Source organism: Syngnathoides biaculeatus, chromosome 21 (genome assembly GCF_019802595.1).
Source record: "Syngnathoides biaculeatus isolate LvHL_M chromosome 21, ASM1980259v1, whole genome shotgun sequence".
Taxonomy (NCBI): Eukaryota; Metazoa; Chordata; class Actinopteri; order Syngnathiformes; family Syngnathidae; genus Syngnathoides; species Syngnathoides biaculeatus.
Window position 1 is genome coordinate 3300019 of NC_084660.1, and position 16073 is coordinate 3316091.

The 16073-nt window shown below is 50.0% G+C and overlaps 2 protein-coding genes across 4 annotated transcripts; one reads left to right on the forward strand and one right to left on the reverse strand.

Annotated features, from left to right (window-relative positions):
- Positions 1–249: 249 nt before the first annotated feature.
- On the reverse strand, positions 250–4703 carry zcchc4 (zinc finger, CCHC domain containing 4). Of its 2 annotated transcripts, none has more exons than XM_061808794.1 (13): positions 4470–4703; positions 4275–4393; positions 4049–4131; positions 3630–3902; positions 3462–3542; positions 3308–3380; positions 3063–3213; positions 2887–2987; positions 2287–2408; positions 2131–2206; positions 1783–1834; positions 1555–1693; positions 250–1307 (listed from the first exon to the last, which is right to left on the reverse strand). In XM_061808794.1, exons 1-13 carry the CDS (start codon positions 4555–4557, stop codon positions 1253–1255), a joined length of 1413 nt encoding a protein of 470 aa, XP_061664778.1. In that variant the 5' UTR covers positions 4558–4703; the 3' UTR covers positions 250–1252. The 2 variants fall into 2 exon arrangements, with proteins under 2 accessions (XP_061664778.1, XP_061664777.1); XM_061808793.1 differs by having other exon boundaries at positions 252–1310.
- Positions 4704–6731: 2028 nt separating this feature from the next.
- On the forward strand, positions 6732–15736 carry ablim2 (actin binding LIM protein family, member 2). 2 transcript variants are annotated; one of them, XM_061808790.1, is made up of 20 exons: positions 6732–6841; positions 8269–8418; positions 8744–8927; positions 9244–9356; positions 9425–9551; positions 9696–9789; positions 9989–10076; positions 10157–10215; positions 10324–10401; positions 10469–10612; positions 10697–10814; positions 11636–11695; positions 12409–12516; positions 12803–12856; positions 13147–13184; positions 13264–13360; positions 13441–13499; positions 13888–13948; positions 14061–14251; positions 14325–15736. In XM_061808790.1, the coding sequence occupies exons 1-19, from the start codon at positions 6826–6828 to the stop codon at positions 14135–14137; spliced, it is 1725 nt and encodes a 574-aa protein (XP_061664774.1). In that variant the 5' UTR covers positions 6732–6825; the 3' UTR covers positions 14138–14251; positions 14325–15736. The 2 variants fall into 2 exon arrangements, with proteins under 2 accessions (XP_061664774.1, XP_061664776.1); XM_061808792.1 differs by lacking the exon at positions 11636–11695 and having other exon boundaries at positions 6733–6841.
- Positions 15737–16073: the final 337 nt, after the last annotated feature.

The following is a 16073-nucleotide window of genomic DNA, read 5'->3' on the forward strand; positions in this document are numbered from 1 at the left end:
ACGGGGAGAGATCAGCCGAGCACTTCCTCTTGTCAAACAGGACGAGATAACGCAGACAGACGCGCGGTGCGGTGGCGGAGCGCGGCCTGACATGAGCCAGGGACAGAGACCGCGCTGCAAAAACCTCAGGTCATTGCAGCCCCCGCACCTTTTACTCCTAAACTTACTATTTAGGTGACACCCAGCCCCTACCACCCCCCCCCCCAATCATCATTGCCGGCTAGGATTTTTTTTCACTTTTTTTTTTTTTTTTAGTAATAAAACCACCTTAAAAGTTGTCAAAAACAAAAAGCAATTTATTCTCATCCTCACGTGGTCATTTTGGGCCCCGTTGGTTGGGCTTGGACTCCCCCCACCCCCACCACCGGTGTTCCCTTACTGGCAGATGGTGGGCCGCTGACCCCCGGGGGGGGGGGGGGGGGCACCTCGGGCGGATGTGACGTTTGCGGGTCGCGATCCTCAATCCTGAAGACTTTTTGCATCGTACCAATACAAAATATGCACGTGAAGTATTTAGGTATTATTTTGGTCCGCTTCAGGTCAGCGTTGTCGTATTTTTCACTGTAGTATCTGTGGCTTGAAAAGGAGGTGCTCGGGGTCGAGACCGGCTGTGGTCTCCGCTAGTCTGCGTACGTTGGAGATCTTTCCTGATCCCGTATTGCATTCTCAAATCTTCTCTTGATTCTTGCTTGTCTTCTTACAAAAATCTCAGAATATTACAACTTTATTTGTCAGGAATCTCCCCCCCCCCCCCCTTCAAAATTTCAAATTTAGTTTTCCGTCAGCGATCAAGAATTTAGCTAGCGCGGCGAGCGAAACTCTGACGGCTTCCCAAAAGCTTGACAAAATCCAGACGAACGTGTCCGCGTGATGTCAAACAAAAGTTCAGAGTCACGGGAAGAGCACCGGAGGCCTCTGGGAAGTCATTTCCTGTCCACACTTCCAGGAATAAAAACGCCCAACTTTTTTTTTTTTTTTTCTCTTTTCTCCAGCGTTTAGGAAATATTGCAGGAAAAGGGTGTGCAATTACATAATTAGGACGTCCGACCACTGTGCTGCAGCGGGCAACGTAGACCAGCAATATCAATATTTTGAGCCAATAGGTGTGCTTGCAAATATTTAAATCCCAGCTTGCAGTCGTGCGAGTGCTGCAGCGCCCCCCACTGGTCAGAACGCTAAACTGCAAATGCTGCCCGAGAAAAATGGCACGTGGGAGCAAGGTGGGGGTGAGGGGTGTTGCCTCATCTTTTTATTATTTTTTTTTTTTAAATCTTGCCACTCCGTGTCCTTTCTTGGATGCGGACTTGCTGCTGTGGAATGGAAATCCAAAGTCAGGAATAAAATGGAGAAGTAATTTAAAAAAATTGATATAAGAATAAATGTTTCAACGCAAACGTCCCCAAAAATTAAGAACCGATGTGGTTTAATTAAACATTTCAAAACAACTATATTTAATGTACTTGAATTAAAAAAAAAATTAAATCAAAGTTGCTACTGTAACATTTCGTGCAGGTCTGAGAGAAAAAATAACAATAATAATAATGTTGCACTTGCCTGCCGACGCGTTTGCGAGGGCAAGTTCTGCGTTTGTGGGTCGGGCTGGCGCAGTTGCGGCAGCCCTGCCGGCCCGGGCTTCCCTCGCAGGGATGGTCCGGGAGGGCGCAGCGGCCGCATGACTCACAGTGGCGCCACGCTGCAAAAAAAAAAAAAAAATAAATGATAATAATAATAATAAATGCATTTTTTTTTTCTTCTGAAAAAGAAAAGAAAAAGTGCACTTACAAGGTTTAACACATCGGCCGCAAAGAGTGCAATGTTTCCATTGCCGGCCATCCTGGAAACGCGAGGGGGGGTAAATCCGACATCATTTTCACTCCGCCGTGATCAATTCAAACAGCAAATGTCGCTCGCCGTCCAATGAAAAGCAAAACGCGGCCTCGATCCTTTCAAAACTTTCTCTTTTCGGAAACACTCAAAATTACAACTCCAAACATATTTTTTCCCCCTCATTTGGTGCAGAATAAGACATTTATTCAAATCCACAAATGATATTTGTTTAGGTCACTGTCGTTTTCTTTTTCACGGCAGAGCGAGCGGCGACCCAAAAGCACGTCGGGGCCGGCGGGTTACCTTGGACGGGCAGGCGCCGCATTCGGCGCAGTGCCGGTTGAGGCGCCACACGTACCGCTCGCAAACGCCGCAGAATCTAGCGGCGCCGCAAGCAAAAAAAAAAAAAAAAAGCGTCAGGTCTGGGTCTGAAAAACCTTCAACCTCCGACGGCAGTACCTGTAACCCTCCTCCTCGGGGAGGACGATTTCAGCAGGGGGGATGTTGGTGAACAGTCGGACCGGAGACTGTTTCCTTCCCGTTTTATTGTGCTTGTACAGGGAATGGTTGTCGTAGTCCACCTGCCAAAACCAGGAAAACCAAGTCCGCGCGCAAACAATCAAATTCCGTTGAACCTCCCCTCAGTTTATCGCGGGCGACTACGAGTCAAACACATCTGCCGAAGGTGTAAATCCGCAAAACAAAAAGCATTAGGGGAAAAAAGAAAACCTCCAATTTTAACACACCCACGCCCTTTAAACGCAGTTCAAGTTATCAAGAAATGCTGGAATTTGAACGCGAAAAAAAATTGCAAGTACAAAATGGACGCACGTTTGGCGAGTGGTGCGACGGAGAAGAAAGCCCAAACAGAGCTCTTCAGCTCACGTCTACTGCGAGGTGATGGCAAAGCACTACTTTTATTGCTTTGGCCCAAGCACCGAAGCTGCAAATGACAGGAAAGCCCACCTCACAAATATGCAGGGAGGACCGTTGACTTTTTACTGGATTCTAATCACCATCCTGCCAAAAGGCGCACTTTCACAAAATGGCCGCCCTTACCTGGTAGTCCAGCATGGTCAGAAAAGGGAAACAGTCCAGGATGCGAGCTTCAAAGAAATACGGGAAGATCCAGATCATCGGCATGTGGACGTCGCCGCCCTCTGCGTGGACCCGAAGAAAAACCTGTCAAATGCTTTTCCCCGGAGACGCATATTCAGGACTGCAAAGGACCTGACCGACACGTTGCTGAGTCCTCCAAGTCTGTGAGATCCGAGAGAAGCTACTGGCCAAGGCTTTGACCAGGCCCCCGAACGGCGGGTCGGCCACCATGACCACCTTCTCCCCGTTGGACTCCCTCAGAAAGTCTTGGAGCGCCGCTCTCGACGCCTGAAAAGAAGCTCGCTCGTGACCCCGCTCGCCGCAGTCCCCAAAATATCAGCCAAGGTGCGCTCATCGACGTTTGTATTCATCCGCTAATTACCTCGCTATCAAAGAAGTGATGATTGAACATGTTGTAGTGGCAGAATTCGTTTTGGTCGTAGAACTGAGCGTATCTGAGGGGAGAAGAACACCACAGAACATTCTTCCCCGCCGTTGCCGAAGGTTCCCCCCCGGGACCGAACGCGCAAGCCGACCTGAAGTCGATGTCCAGCAGGAGGCTCTTTGTCGGCTTTGCCTTCCCTTCCGCGTTTCCCAATTTGATCAGCTCGTGGAGTCTAGAAAGAATCGGGCCGTTTTGACTCCCCGACTTCACGACCAACGGCACTCGGGTTTGCACCCCTCGCGAACGGACAGCGGCTCACCTGGGTGTGCCCACGCAGAGCACCTTGTCGTAGCCCAGGGCGGCCAGCGCGCCCAGGAGGAAGCGGGCCGTGCGCTCGGTGAACAGATACTGGGCGTTGCTCTTCTTGTTGTCCAGGGGGCGCAGCAGCCCGCTGGGCCGCCTCAAGCGCTCGGCGGCCGCGGGGACCAGCGCGTGGGCGCCGTGCGCCTCCGTCTCGTCGGCGAGGACCAGGACCTGGCAATCCCGGCAGAACTTCTGCGCGTCGGGCGGGAGCGAGATGAACCGGAGGAACCTTCAGAGACCGGGAGGAGTCACGTTGCGCCGCTCGCCAGCTGTAAGTTGCCAACGTGCGGTGAAAGAAAACGAGTGCGAGCGCAAAAATGCGGAGAAAATGAAAGCGTTTGCGTTTGAAGGCTGAACATTCCCCACTGGTCTGACCTTGCAGTGCACTGCTGCTGGCTGAAAGGGGGCCTCCTCTTTCGGTTCTGGGCCTCCCGGGCCAACTCTCTGGCTTCCGACACCTTCAAACCGAGCACATCGTTCACTGAGGCTGGATCGAAAACCAAAGGCAAGTCTTTGCTCTGTCGCCGCCTCGTTTTTTTTTTTTTTTTTCTTTTGGAAGGATGACATCTTAAATCGCAAAAATAAAGTCAACTTGTCTGACCTTTTCGTCCTCCCACTGGAAAAAGTTGCATTCTTTCCGGTCTCTGCAAGCCGAGCACGCGTAAAACCTCCTCCCGGCCTGCCCGGGTTTGCTGACTTTCTCAAATAACAAAGTTGGTCCTGCAAACGAAAACGGACACTTCATCGCAAGCGCTCCAGCTCATGATCGATTACCTGGGTCTGGATTCTTGTTTACCACGCGGACAGCGCGGGGTTGATGTGTCGTTCTCCGTAAGAATAAGCTCGTATCCCAAACAGCTGTCCTCCACTTCGACTGTGTCCATGTGGTAAGCGGCTGGTTACTACAAGATGTAACACTTGCGTAATATAAGATAATTACACGTGCGGATTCATATTTGGCGTATTGACCAGACAGAGGTTGGAAGGCGAGACCACGTTTCCGTTTGGAAGGCGTGGCCTCGTTTGTAATTGGACAGTTGTGATACACGTGGGCAGAGAAGAATTCTGGGTACTCACGCCCATTTTCATTTTTTTAACTGACGTATTTTATTTTGTTTTGTTTTTTTCTTAAAGCAAAAGTATCATAAAATATACAAAGTAATATAACAAGTATAGATAAGCAAAAATAAAAGTCAGGGATAAGCAGTAGTGAGTAAGTCACATGACCAAAGGGACTTCTGCTTCCTGTTATAGAGCATACACTTCCGGCTAGCTAGTGATGTTAGCTTCGGCCCGCGTCATTCTCCAGTCTTTAATCAGGAAATGTTTGGAATTCCTATTAAGGAGAGCATTGAGAAACTGTGGTCATATATACATACTCGCACGACTACCAAGCATAGCTTGTTTTTTTTTTCCCCATTTGGGACAGTTCAGTTGTCATGACTCTGAGCTTGTAGTCCAAATATGCCGCCCCCGATGCAAAACGAACGGAGTTGGGGTCCCTTTTGGACTACAATTCCCATGCAAAGCTGCGCCACTCCTTGGCAGCTCGATTCGTCAATTCATCGCCGTTAAACCCGGAAAATTCTGGAAATCTCCTTTCAGTGTAAAACCTTTTGGAACTCAAAAAAACTTTTTTTTTTAGCAATGTTCTTACTCAATACTCAAGGTTACCTTGCAGATAAATGATTACAAGCAGTAATATACAATACTTTTGTGTGTAAGTATATGTAATTATCAAACAATAAAGGTAGGTGGTGATTTTATTTCCGTGGTTCAGGAAGGAAACAAACGGACTTCCATCCGCGTCTTTCCAGGCCTTGTTCTGCGAGCGCGTCCACGCCCAAGTTGGCTGCATTGAGAGGCGTTGCCGCAGTGTCTGCGGGATCATAATACACAAGTAACGTCAAACCGGGTGCTAGCTGGCCTCTGCGTGGGTCCCTCCCAACGAAGGACCCCCCGCGCGCGCTCCCACGCGAGGTGGTTTGTGGGCGGTGCGCCACAGCTGCTGGGCGGGTGAGGAGAGGCTCTTTATTTACAGCGCATCGTCATCATCTGACTGACCCCATGAGTAGCACCGGTAAGACATTTTTGATTGGAGCTGTCTTTATTGTATGGACTTATTGACACTATGAAACCATGACGAATGTAAGGGTGGATTACTAGAATTTGTCAGCCTGTCAATATCTTTGATTCCACAACAATCCAACCTTCTTTACCCTTGAGTTCTTTCATTGGGTTCTGATGTTGCCATTGCGGATGGTGACCCCCATCCCGGCAACTGTCCCTTGGACACGCAAGCACCTCTTCAGATGTTTGGTTTACCCACTGTGCAAACCCCCCCCCCCCCCACCACCACCACCACCACCACCACAGTATTCTCCATTGGTTTGTCAGGATGCCACTGGAGGTGGTGTGCACAACAGGAAGCCCTGCCCAAGCGTTCCCACATCAGCCTACGACGCGCTAGTCCTTGTCAAGGTTTTGGTTTCCCCCAAAATTCGAGCTCTCTTTTACCGCTGGTGTCCACCAACGGGCTCCGGTTTTGCCACTGCAGGTGGTGGCTGATGTCCCAGACAGGAACGCCAGCCCAGCAGACTTCCCCATACAGAGTAGTTTGCCAAACGTTTTGGCCTTGGCGTCCACGATCGGGTCCTGGTGCTGGACCCGGCAACCGTCCCCAGACAGAACAAGGCAATCCAACCTCTTTCCCCCTTCGGTGTCCTCCACGAAGGTTCTGAACGTGTCACTACAGGTCAGCTCGTGCTGGTGGCCCGCTGTCCGTGGAGATCCAGCTTCTCGGCGGCCCGTTTGCGATCACCCACATTTTCTTCCGCAAAAGGCAAACTTTTAACTTCTGTGGTGCACACGTTTGATTGGCTGTAAGATTGTGAGGGGGAGTCCCCGGAAGTTTGAAAAGCCCCTGATTTCGGGGAACAGATTTCCCCCATCCAAGGGGTGTCACTGCGCGCCGTGCGCTTCTATTTATACTGCATGTCTGGAATAACACAGATAGAGTGAGTGGGAAAGTCACGTGACCTCCAGCTCATTCCGGAGCTCAGGATAGAAGGCGCGCTCTCATTTATTAGTAGCGGACCATCCGGGAGCTGCTTGGGTACCGTCGGATAAAAAGAAGGACTTCATCCGCTGAAATGCCAGAGGACACGGGTAGGAATGAGCAAGGCGTGCGAATAGAGAAGACGGGGGGGCGGGGGGGGGGCACCTGCAGCGGGGACGGGCTTCCTGTTATGCAAGTGTGAAGAACAACTCCAGCCCGGAGGCGACTTGCTTTACGACTGGAGCATTTCACATTTGATCAACAGTGTTTGGAGCCTGCTTGAAATTATTTTAGAATATATATATATATTTTTTTTTCAATTCTTAACGTTATTGATGATCGACGAATGGGATGGGACTGCCGAATTTTAAAAACAACATTCTTTGAAATATTTTTTTTTAGAATGTTGAAACTATTCAAACAAATTATTTTATTTCACTTTTATTTTTCTCAATTTGACAGCAATGTGTTCTATTTCAATGGGATGGATGAGTGTCAGCACAGTACAATATTTAAAAAGAAATTAAGATGGGAAAAGCTCTGAATGTTTCCAAGTTCCAATTGTTTTTTTTTTTTTATATACATTTGCATTTGTCCAAAGAATTTTTTTGTTGGTTTTTTTTGAATGTTACATTCTTATTTTATCATTTTATTTATTTATTCTTACAATGATTGGATATTAATGGCGCAGGCGCGTTTCACCCAAAAAGTTTCCGAATGGTACACAATGTGCGCAAAATCTTTGTTTTCGTCCACGTTTTCATTTCAAAACGATATTTCACAATGATGTGACTTTTTTATTTTCTCAGCCCCGTCCCTGGTCCGACCTGCTCGACTGTCGCCTGACTTCGTGCGCTCACGACAATGCGCGAGGATCTATAACCTATTTTTAGACCAGTTATTTCTCAGAATCTTTTCAAACAATGTCAACGTGACGGACGTGAGAATCTCTAGAATGCGATTGATTGGAGGGGACCGGCATCCTGCTGTACCGATTTATGATCGGACCCCCCCCCCCAGCAAAGTCCAGTCAAAGTTGCCCGCTGTGGGACCACGCCCCCAAATCCTATTTTTAGACGAGACGTACAGAATAGCCTGGCATCTCGATAAAGGGATTGGTGGTGCAGACCCGGGTTGTCAAAGTCTTTTTTTGGCGCGGGCCGCATCGCGGCGGTTTCCCCTGGTGAAGGCCGCGTAAGTGTACGATCGCCTTAACCGCGTGCTGCTTCACCCACCCTCCAGACTTGGACGTCAGGTCGTAGCCGGTCTGGAATTCACGAGCGAACTTCAACCTTGGGCTGTGTGCAGTCACGAAGGCGGGAGGGGGACGAACCGGTTTGCTGACATTACACTTTCCTCTGAAAATAAAGGCAATTAAGCCAAACCCTTCAGGCAGGTTCCCTCCAAAGCTCATTCAGAAAAAAAAGGAGATAAACGGGGGCTGGCTCCCCCACAAAAGAGTGTCTTTCCTTACACAAATTATTAACATCCCTGCGTGTGTGCGTGTGTGTGTGTGTGTGTGTGTGTTGGCCTTTAGTGATTCAGCAGCAGGCTGCGCCAAGCCCGGTGGCGCAGCAGAAAGCGGGACGAGGCCCCGTCGCCTGCCAGAACTGTGGCAAGCCTTGCAAAGGGGAGGCCCTGCGAGTCCAAAATCAACATTTCCACATCAAGTGCTTCGCGTGTAAAGGTGCGTGGCGCTCGCTGTCATGTTCTTCATTGTTCTGAACGTAAGAAATCGGCGTCGCAGAGGTGAGCGCGGCACGGCCAAACGGCGGCGCCTCGGTGCAGAATCGCTCCGGCGTGAGACGTGCAGTGCGTAACTCTCACGTTCTTGTAAAAAGCCTCGACAAACCTTCACGCATGACTTGGAGTTGCCTCGCAGTTGTGTCCAAAAAATACTTTGGCGTGGAAGTAAACATGAGTAAAAGTTGACGTACACATGGCAGAAAAATGGACTGGCGGCATTGCGGTTGAAACTAAGCGAGCTCCTTGTTGCTCGCCCCTTTGGCCAGTATGCGGCTGCGAGCTGGCCAACGGAGGCTTCTTCCTGCGGCAGGGCGACTACTTGTGTACCCTGGACTACCGGCGCCTGTACGGGACTCGCTGCTTCAGCTGCCAGGACTTCATCGAAGGGGAGGTGGTCTCCGCCCTGGGCAAGACCTACCACCCGCACTGCTTTGTCTGCGCCTCCTGCAAGTAAGAAACCGCAAAATTTGAAGTCGCGCTTTCCCTTGCTACGTGGGCAAATCTTTCAGGGTCGTGCCCTCGCGTACGGGCGAGGAGGCCCCGCGCTTATTGGCGTCACTCGCGAGCACACTGAGCCAACCCGCGGATACGACAGTAGCTAAACTGTATCATTAATGTTGAAGTTGTTTTTTTTTTTTTTTTTTTTTTGTATGGATTTAATGAGAGGAACTAAAAATCTGTCTTGTCTGCTGAGGTGGCGCAGTTAGCTTAGCAGCGGTTCCTGGTTTTTCTCCGACCGGCGCACGATTGAGGGTTGATGTTGCAGGCAGCCGTTCCCCGCCGGTGACCGAGTGACTTTTAACGGCAAGGAGTGCGTCTGCCAGAACTGTACCCAGCCCCTCCCCGCCGACAGCCCCGTCCCCATCCAGGCTGTCCACAGTCAGTAGCGGCTTTTCTGGGTTTTGCGCGCGCGCCCCTCACATCTCTAAAGCCGAGTTCCCGTCTAGACTGCTGCGGCTGCGGGAAGGAGTTCAAGAACGAGCAGTCCCTCGTCGCCCTGGACAAGCACTGGCATCTGGGCTGCTTTAAGTGCAAAGTGTGCAACAAGGTGCTCAACGCCGAGTACATTAGCAAGTGAGTGCTCCGACCGCAACGGGCCTTCTGGACAAGATTTTGTTGTGTTTTTTTTTTTTTTTTTTTTTTTTTTCCACCGAGCTCCCTCCTTCCTGTTTTTCCTTGTTTTGTATTCCCCCCCCCCCCAACCCCAACCCCCCCAAGGGACGGGATCCCCTTTTGCGAGATGGACTACCACGCCATGTTCGGCATCCAGTGTGAGAGCTGCAAGAAGTACATCACCGGGAAAGTCCTGGAGGTAACGCGGTCTTCCCCTGCAATAGCGCGATTCACCGAGCGTCGGCCTTCTTTGCCTTTCTGTGACTCCTCCAGTCTCTCCGCATCTCCGTTGCAACGCCACTAACGATCCTGAAGACTAATGCGCGGCCCCTCCCGAGCGCTCGGACCACGCCGCCGTGTCTCCATTCTCCAATCTCGGTTTGTCTGTCACTCACCAGGCCGGAGAGAAGCACTACCATCCGTCATGCGCCCGCTGCGCCCGTTGCGAGCAGATGTTTGCGGAAGGAGAAGAGATGTACCTCCAAGGTCGAGCCGGAAGACTTTTGAAGGCTTTCCCCAAATGCTCTCACCGGGAACTTAAAAACCCCGTCCGTTTTTTCCTGTAGGATCTTCCATCTGGCATCCCCCTTGCAGGCAGGCTGCCAAGCAGGAGGAGAAGAGTAAGGTAGGAGGGGGCCAAAAAAATGGAGAGTAGATGACTTGGGAGGGCCGGCCGGCCGCCATTTTTGCGCTGGTCCCACAAATAACAGCACGCCGCCCTCGTGCGTTCCAGGTGACCCGAACGTCGTCTGAGAGCATCACGTCTGCCCCGGCGTCCAGTGCCTCAGGCTCTCCCAACAGAGTCATTTTTGTAAGACGCCAGCGGCCGCTCCACTCCACTCTTTGCAATTCATTCATTGCCGGTTTTGGGTTGCCAGGCCAAGCTCGGAGAAGAGATGCTGGACTACAAGGATCTGGCGGCCCTTCCCAAGACCAAGGCCATCTACAACATAGACCGGCCCGACATGCTGTCATACTCGCCCTACGTCAGCTACCCGTCTGAAGAGAGGCACTACGGCGAGGTAGGCGAGTTTTTGTCGTCCCGGTCGGGGTCCGCGGTGTGGCCAAATGTTGAATCCGGGTCGGTCTCGACCTTGCGCGTCCAGGGTGACGGGGAGAAGTCGCCGCGTCAGCGACGGCCCTCCAGCCCCAGTTCCAACAGCTCCACGGGGGGGTTTGGACGCTACACGCCGTCCCGGTCCCCCCAGAACAACAGCCGACCAGGTACTGCTGTCGACTAGCTTTGGTCACGTCATGAGTTCGTTGTGTTGATCGCACCGCTTTGAAGACGGGTGTGCGGCTTCCCACTGTTAGTGCTCTTCTGTATTTGTTCATATTCCATCCCCCCACCCGACGATTGCGGGTAGACCGCGTCCCGTCGTCAAACACTGGACATTCGGGACCAGAAGTCGAGCGCACTCGGGTTCCTCCCCGGCTTGGCCGGACGGAGCTTACCACCGTTCCCGGGGACCCGAGGGGGGTAGCGGGCCGGCTAGCGCTGCCCCGCTACGCGCCGGAGGCGAGGGTGTGTCGTTGCACCTGAACCCGACCACCTTTGTCCATGCTGCAGCAGCACAACTTCATCCCTTACTTCCCCCGAGGGCTTGTGCCTCGCAGACGGTGGACAATTTGCTGGAGGCCGGACGAAAGCGAAAGCTCCCACCCCGAAAAAAAGCAGCTGCAGTCGGTTAGGGCTGAGATGTGTGAGATGGAATCAAAATATAAGTGGGGGGGGGGGGGGGGGGTCATTTTGATGATCGACTACAAAATAACAGTTATTGCAACGAAGGCGTTTCCTGCAGGGGAGGTCTTTGTCGTGTGGATTCGACGATGAACTTTTAGCGAGAGCGACTCGATCTACGGAAAAGGGGGCATCCCCGTCGCCTTCAGCTTCGTCGTCGTGCCAGCAAATCCCCCGTTGTCTGTCTTTGGTCCGGGCTCGGACGGACCGGGAGAACGGCGAGCGGACCTCTGCGCTAACATCAGTGTTAACCGCTGCTTTGTTTGAAGCGTGCCATCCTAATAATCTCCCACTTATCTCTCAGGCTTCGAACAGGACTCGCTACCCGGGACATCCTTGCATCTCGCTTTCCCTTCCCCTAATGGTAAAACACTGGTTCTCTTCTGTAAACCTCCGCCTGGGTGGAAGGCTCACTCAGCCGGTCTTCGTAATGTGGTGTGGTCGGGTCCGTTTGGTTTTCTCATTCTGCTTGCTGCCCGCTCTCGTGTGCGTGTGTTTTGCGGGGGGGGGGGGGGCACTCGTCAAGCATGCCGCAACCGTCGGGGTGCTCGTACAGTCCCCGTCGTTGGTTTTGTATCATACACCCGCTCCCATATAACGCATATAAGGACTCACCCCAAATCTTTATCTTCTACTCAAAAGCTGCGCTGGTGTCAAATCCAAAGTGACGCGCCGTCGCCACCTTCAGGGTTCTCCCGGTCGTCACGAGCCGGAATTTCACTTGACGAGCTTTGGTCTCTGCGGGCGGCCGCCGTGCGCGTCTGTGGTCACGAGCGACGTCAAACCACGTCTTGCCTGTGCCGTCGCAGGGGTTCTCAAACCGGGACTCGGGGTCAATTGTGCGCCGTCCATTTGGAAAAGCGGAGACGGGTGGCCAATGGAAGAAGCCGATTGGCGCGGCGTGAACCTGTCGCACGTCGAATTGGCATAAAGATTATGAGCGTGGACTTGAAATGGATCCTCCCTGGACCTGAAAAGTCGGAGAACCCCTAACCCGGTGTCAGGCAACCCCGTTTGACGCTTCGCTCATCATAAATGTCCCCGCTAACCCCGACTCTCCCTCTCGTCCGACTGGAGGCAGCGAAAGCGGCCGCAGCACCCCGAGTTTGTCCGCCTACTCTGACGGCAAGTCGCCGTCGTCCGCCTCGACGTACGTGGCCGCGCCCCGCCATTTCCACATCCCAGGTAGGCGTGCCGGCCTGTGCGACATTTTGCAAACTGAGCGCATGGATGAGAAGAATCAATTTTTCTTGCCTAGGAAATGAAACATTTGTGTTGACTCGAGCTCTGCAGTGCCATTTTTTTTTGGGCTTCTCATCCGCAAAATAACTGCTAACTCATGCTTTTCTCTCTCTCTCTCTCTCTCTCTCTCTCTCTCTCTGTCTGTCGACTCTTCCTCTCTCTCTCTTTGTCTCTCTGATGTTTGCTTCTTTCGTTTGATTCCCTTCTCCTCGCCTATTCCCATTTCCAGAGACTGAGGTCAAAGATAATATCTATAGAAAACCCCCCATCTACAAACAGCATGGTACAGTCCACTTGTTACTTAACACTTCCCTCTCTTGGGTCGACGTATTGCATGCACCTCTTCCCGCTCCCCGTTCCTCGGAGGCCGCTCGGAATGACGCGCGGCGGTTGAATGTGACGCTCGTCGCTACTCGCTAAAGATCAAAATGCGTCTTTACGAGGAGATACGAGAGGCGTTCGAGCTACGATGCCGTCTGGATTCTTGAAAAATTGTGATTGCGTTTTTTTTTTTTTTTTTTTTTTTATCCGGGTCCGCGTGTGACATTGTCCAAACGTCTTCCGCGTTTGCAGCTTCCAGAACGTCCTGGCAGGACGGAGACGAGAGCAAGGTGGGCCGCTCACTTCAGCTTTTGTTTTGTTTTGTTTAGTTTGTCCGCGTGCGGATGATCCTCCGTTATTCCGTTGCAGAGGACCAGTTGGACGATGTTGAAGAGCGACGTCGACGGCCAGATGGGCGACCCGTCCAAGTCAACCTGCAGTTTGCCCGCGAATGCCTCTCGCCCCCGTGAGTGGCGCAGTTGTTGGGGTCGGGCAAATTCTAAAGACGGACCATTCAATTTGATCTATTTCTGTATATTTTTCCAGATTTTCCTCATAACAAATCTGCATCCTTGCCTGGTTACGGAAGGAATGGCATCTACAAGGTCAGCTGCGTTTATTTGGATGATTTTGCTCCACAGTTGATATCAAAAGTCAACATGGAGGGAATTGGAAGCAGTTCCAGATCGGTCAGCGTCAGTGCAAATTCGGAAGGAGGTCGGGGGGGGGGGGATGAGGCAACTAGAACAGCTGAACTTTGCGGTGGCAACTGTGCGCACTGGCGTCTCCCATTCAGCACCAATTTGAACGCCACTGGTTAATTTTAAACACAGCCGCAACCCCAGTTACGAGAGGGTGTGCACACTTTTGCAACCCTGCCCTCTTGAAAACTTTTTTTTTTTTTTTTAAAGTTGTTGATGCTGGAAAACGTTTTGAGACGATTTTGCTTGGTCTCTTTTCTCATGATTTGATTTTGATTTTATTTTTTTCAAGGCTGCCGAGATGGTTGAGAAAGAAGTGGATCCGGACTCCCGAAGCTGGGGTGGCACGAGAGGTGAGATTTTGTTGTTGTTGTTTTGAGGGGAGTCCGGTACAAGTACAGTTCACATTTACTGCTTGCACCATTGAATTAATTCTGGTGTTTCTTTTTCTTTCAAATTGCCTAGAGTACAAGGTAAGACGTCCTTTTTTTTTTTTTTTTTTTTTTTCAAATATTTCACACTTGCACGCAGTTATGACATGACGTCTCTCGGTGAGCGCATCTCATTTTCTCCAGACGTACCCTTACGAAATGCTGGCAGTGACAAATCGAGTCAAAGTGAAACTCCCCAGAGACGTCGATCGCACCCGGCTGGAGGTGAGCGTCCGTTTTGCGCTCGACCCATCATCCCGAGGGCGGCCGCTGACTCTTGACTCTCCCGGTTTGCCAGAGACATCTCTCGCCCGAAGACTTCCGGAAGGTGTTTCGGATGACTCTGGATGACTTCGACCGTCTGGCCCTCTGGAAAAGAAACGACTTGAAGAAGAGGGCTCGGCTTTTTTAGACGCTCCGAGCTTTGCGCGCAATACAAGCGGGAATGTCGGACCGGACCGGACCGGACCCGGCGACCTTCCGGCTCAGAACTGTTTGCATGCCCCTTGCTTGTAGCGCCACCCGCAGTCCAACACGCGCAATGTCATCTTGAAGCCGCCACCGGCGCCGGACCGCGGGCGTTCTCACCGTCATTTGGCCTGAAAAGCATTTCTTCCCCTGCGTTGCCATGGAAATGTCCCACTTTTCTGCATCCAAACATCATATTTTTTTCCCGATTGGATTCCCGTGGAATTGTGTTTCTTCTCCGCACGCTACCAATTTATTCTCATGTCGGCGCACTTTGTCCCTGGTATGTTTCGGAATTTCTCGTCATATGATTTACGTTACCTTCTGACTTTTTTTCTTTTAATGCGACAACTTTAACCTCGGTAAGTTTACAACTCTTATCATTTCATTCTCAGAACAAAAGGAAAATGAGGACTTCACAAGAGCACGTTTACGACTTTTCCGTTTAATATTCTGGCTTTCCTTCTGTTGGTTTACAATTTTTTCTTCATTCTGGCAGTCCTCAAACACATGTTACATATTTTATTTTCTTCTGCTGCTCCCCCCCCCCCCGTGTTTTGCTGCTAAATACTCGTCAGAACATTCAATGTGCTATTTTTTTGGGTTTTTTTCCCCCCTTAACCCCTTAATGAGCACCTGTTGAAGCCATGAATCCAAAACTATAATGTAATATATATATCTATATCGTTTTCGCTTTATTTACCCCATGCCGCTTTGTTTGTTGGCTGAAAGCGTGACAGTTGTGCTGCAAAAGAAAAACATGACAAAACCGCAAGCCGTACGTCTGGCTCTACTACTGCATAAGATGCATTTATGTATACGACCCATCGCATGATAATGATTCCTTTCTGTCGAAATTATAATATACTAAACAGAGGATGGACCGCTCGCCATAACTTATGATATGCAGGAAGGGATGTTTCTATTGTCTTGGATTTTTTTTTCTTCTTTTTTTTTTTTTTTTTTGCTGCTGGATGCATACATACATATCATGTTAAGTTTGCACCTTGTGGGTAAAACACTGTTTCGTGTTCCTAATATTCCTCCGCCATTAAAGTGCTTTATCCAACCGCAGCCCGCTCGAGTGTCCACCGAGATTATTAGCGTGTGTGATGTTGTGATTGAAAATCATATATTTTTTTTTTTGCGAGTGTATATTTTTATTTGTTAAAATCTAAAAGTATATTTTTGTTTGAAAATGTCTTGTTCTCAGCTTGAACATAAATAGTATTGTACAAAAATGAATCATGTGAATCACATCTTTCAAAAAAAGATAAATGACATTTAGTAAGAAACACGTTAATCCTGAAACCGATCGGGTTTTGTGTATATATATATATATATATATATATATATATATATATATATTATAACTTATTATATTACTAGGGTTATTATTATTACATATATATGTTGTAAAGCGAAATTTAACATTTGAAATATTTTGGTCAATTGCATCCCTTTTTCTTTATATATACAATTCCATATTAATTATGTTATAATATAATATGTATTAATTATTTTCAGTGGTACAGAAGATTGTTTTTGTTTTGTTTTGCCAAACGGTATCCGCCAAGCC

Excerpts from the sequence above, each read along its gene's own strand:
- zcchc4 (XM_061808793.1), bottom strand. The coding sequence starts at position 4,557 with ATGGACACAGTCGAAGTGGAGGACAGCTGTTTGGGATACGAGCTTATT. Across the intron at positions 3,214-3,307 it reads ATCACTTCTTTGATAGCGAG|GCGTCGAGAGCGGCGCTCCA; the intron begins GTAATTAGCGGA and ends GCTTCTTTTCAG. Across the intron at positions 2,207-2,286 it reads CCCGAGGAGGAGGGTTACAG|ATTCTGCGGCGTTTGCGAGC; the intron begins GTACTGCCGTCG and ends CGGCGCCGCTAG.
- ablim2 (XM_061808790.1), top strand. Across the intron at positions 9,790-9,988 it reads TCACCGGGAAAGTCCTGGAG|GCCGGAGAGAAGCACTACCA; the intron begins GTAACGCGGTCT and ends GTCACTCACCAG. Across the intron at positions 10,216-10,323 it reads AGCAGGAGGAGAAGAGTAAG|GTGACCCGAACGTCGTCTGA; the intron begins GTAGGAGGGGGC and ends CGTGCGTTCCAG.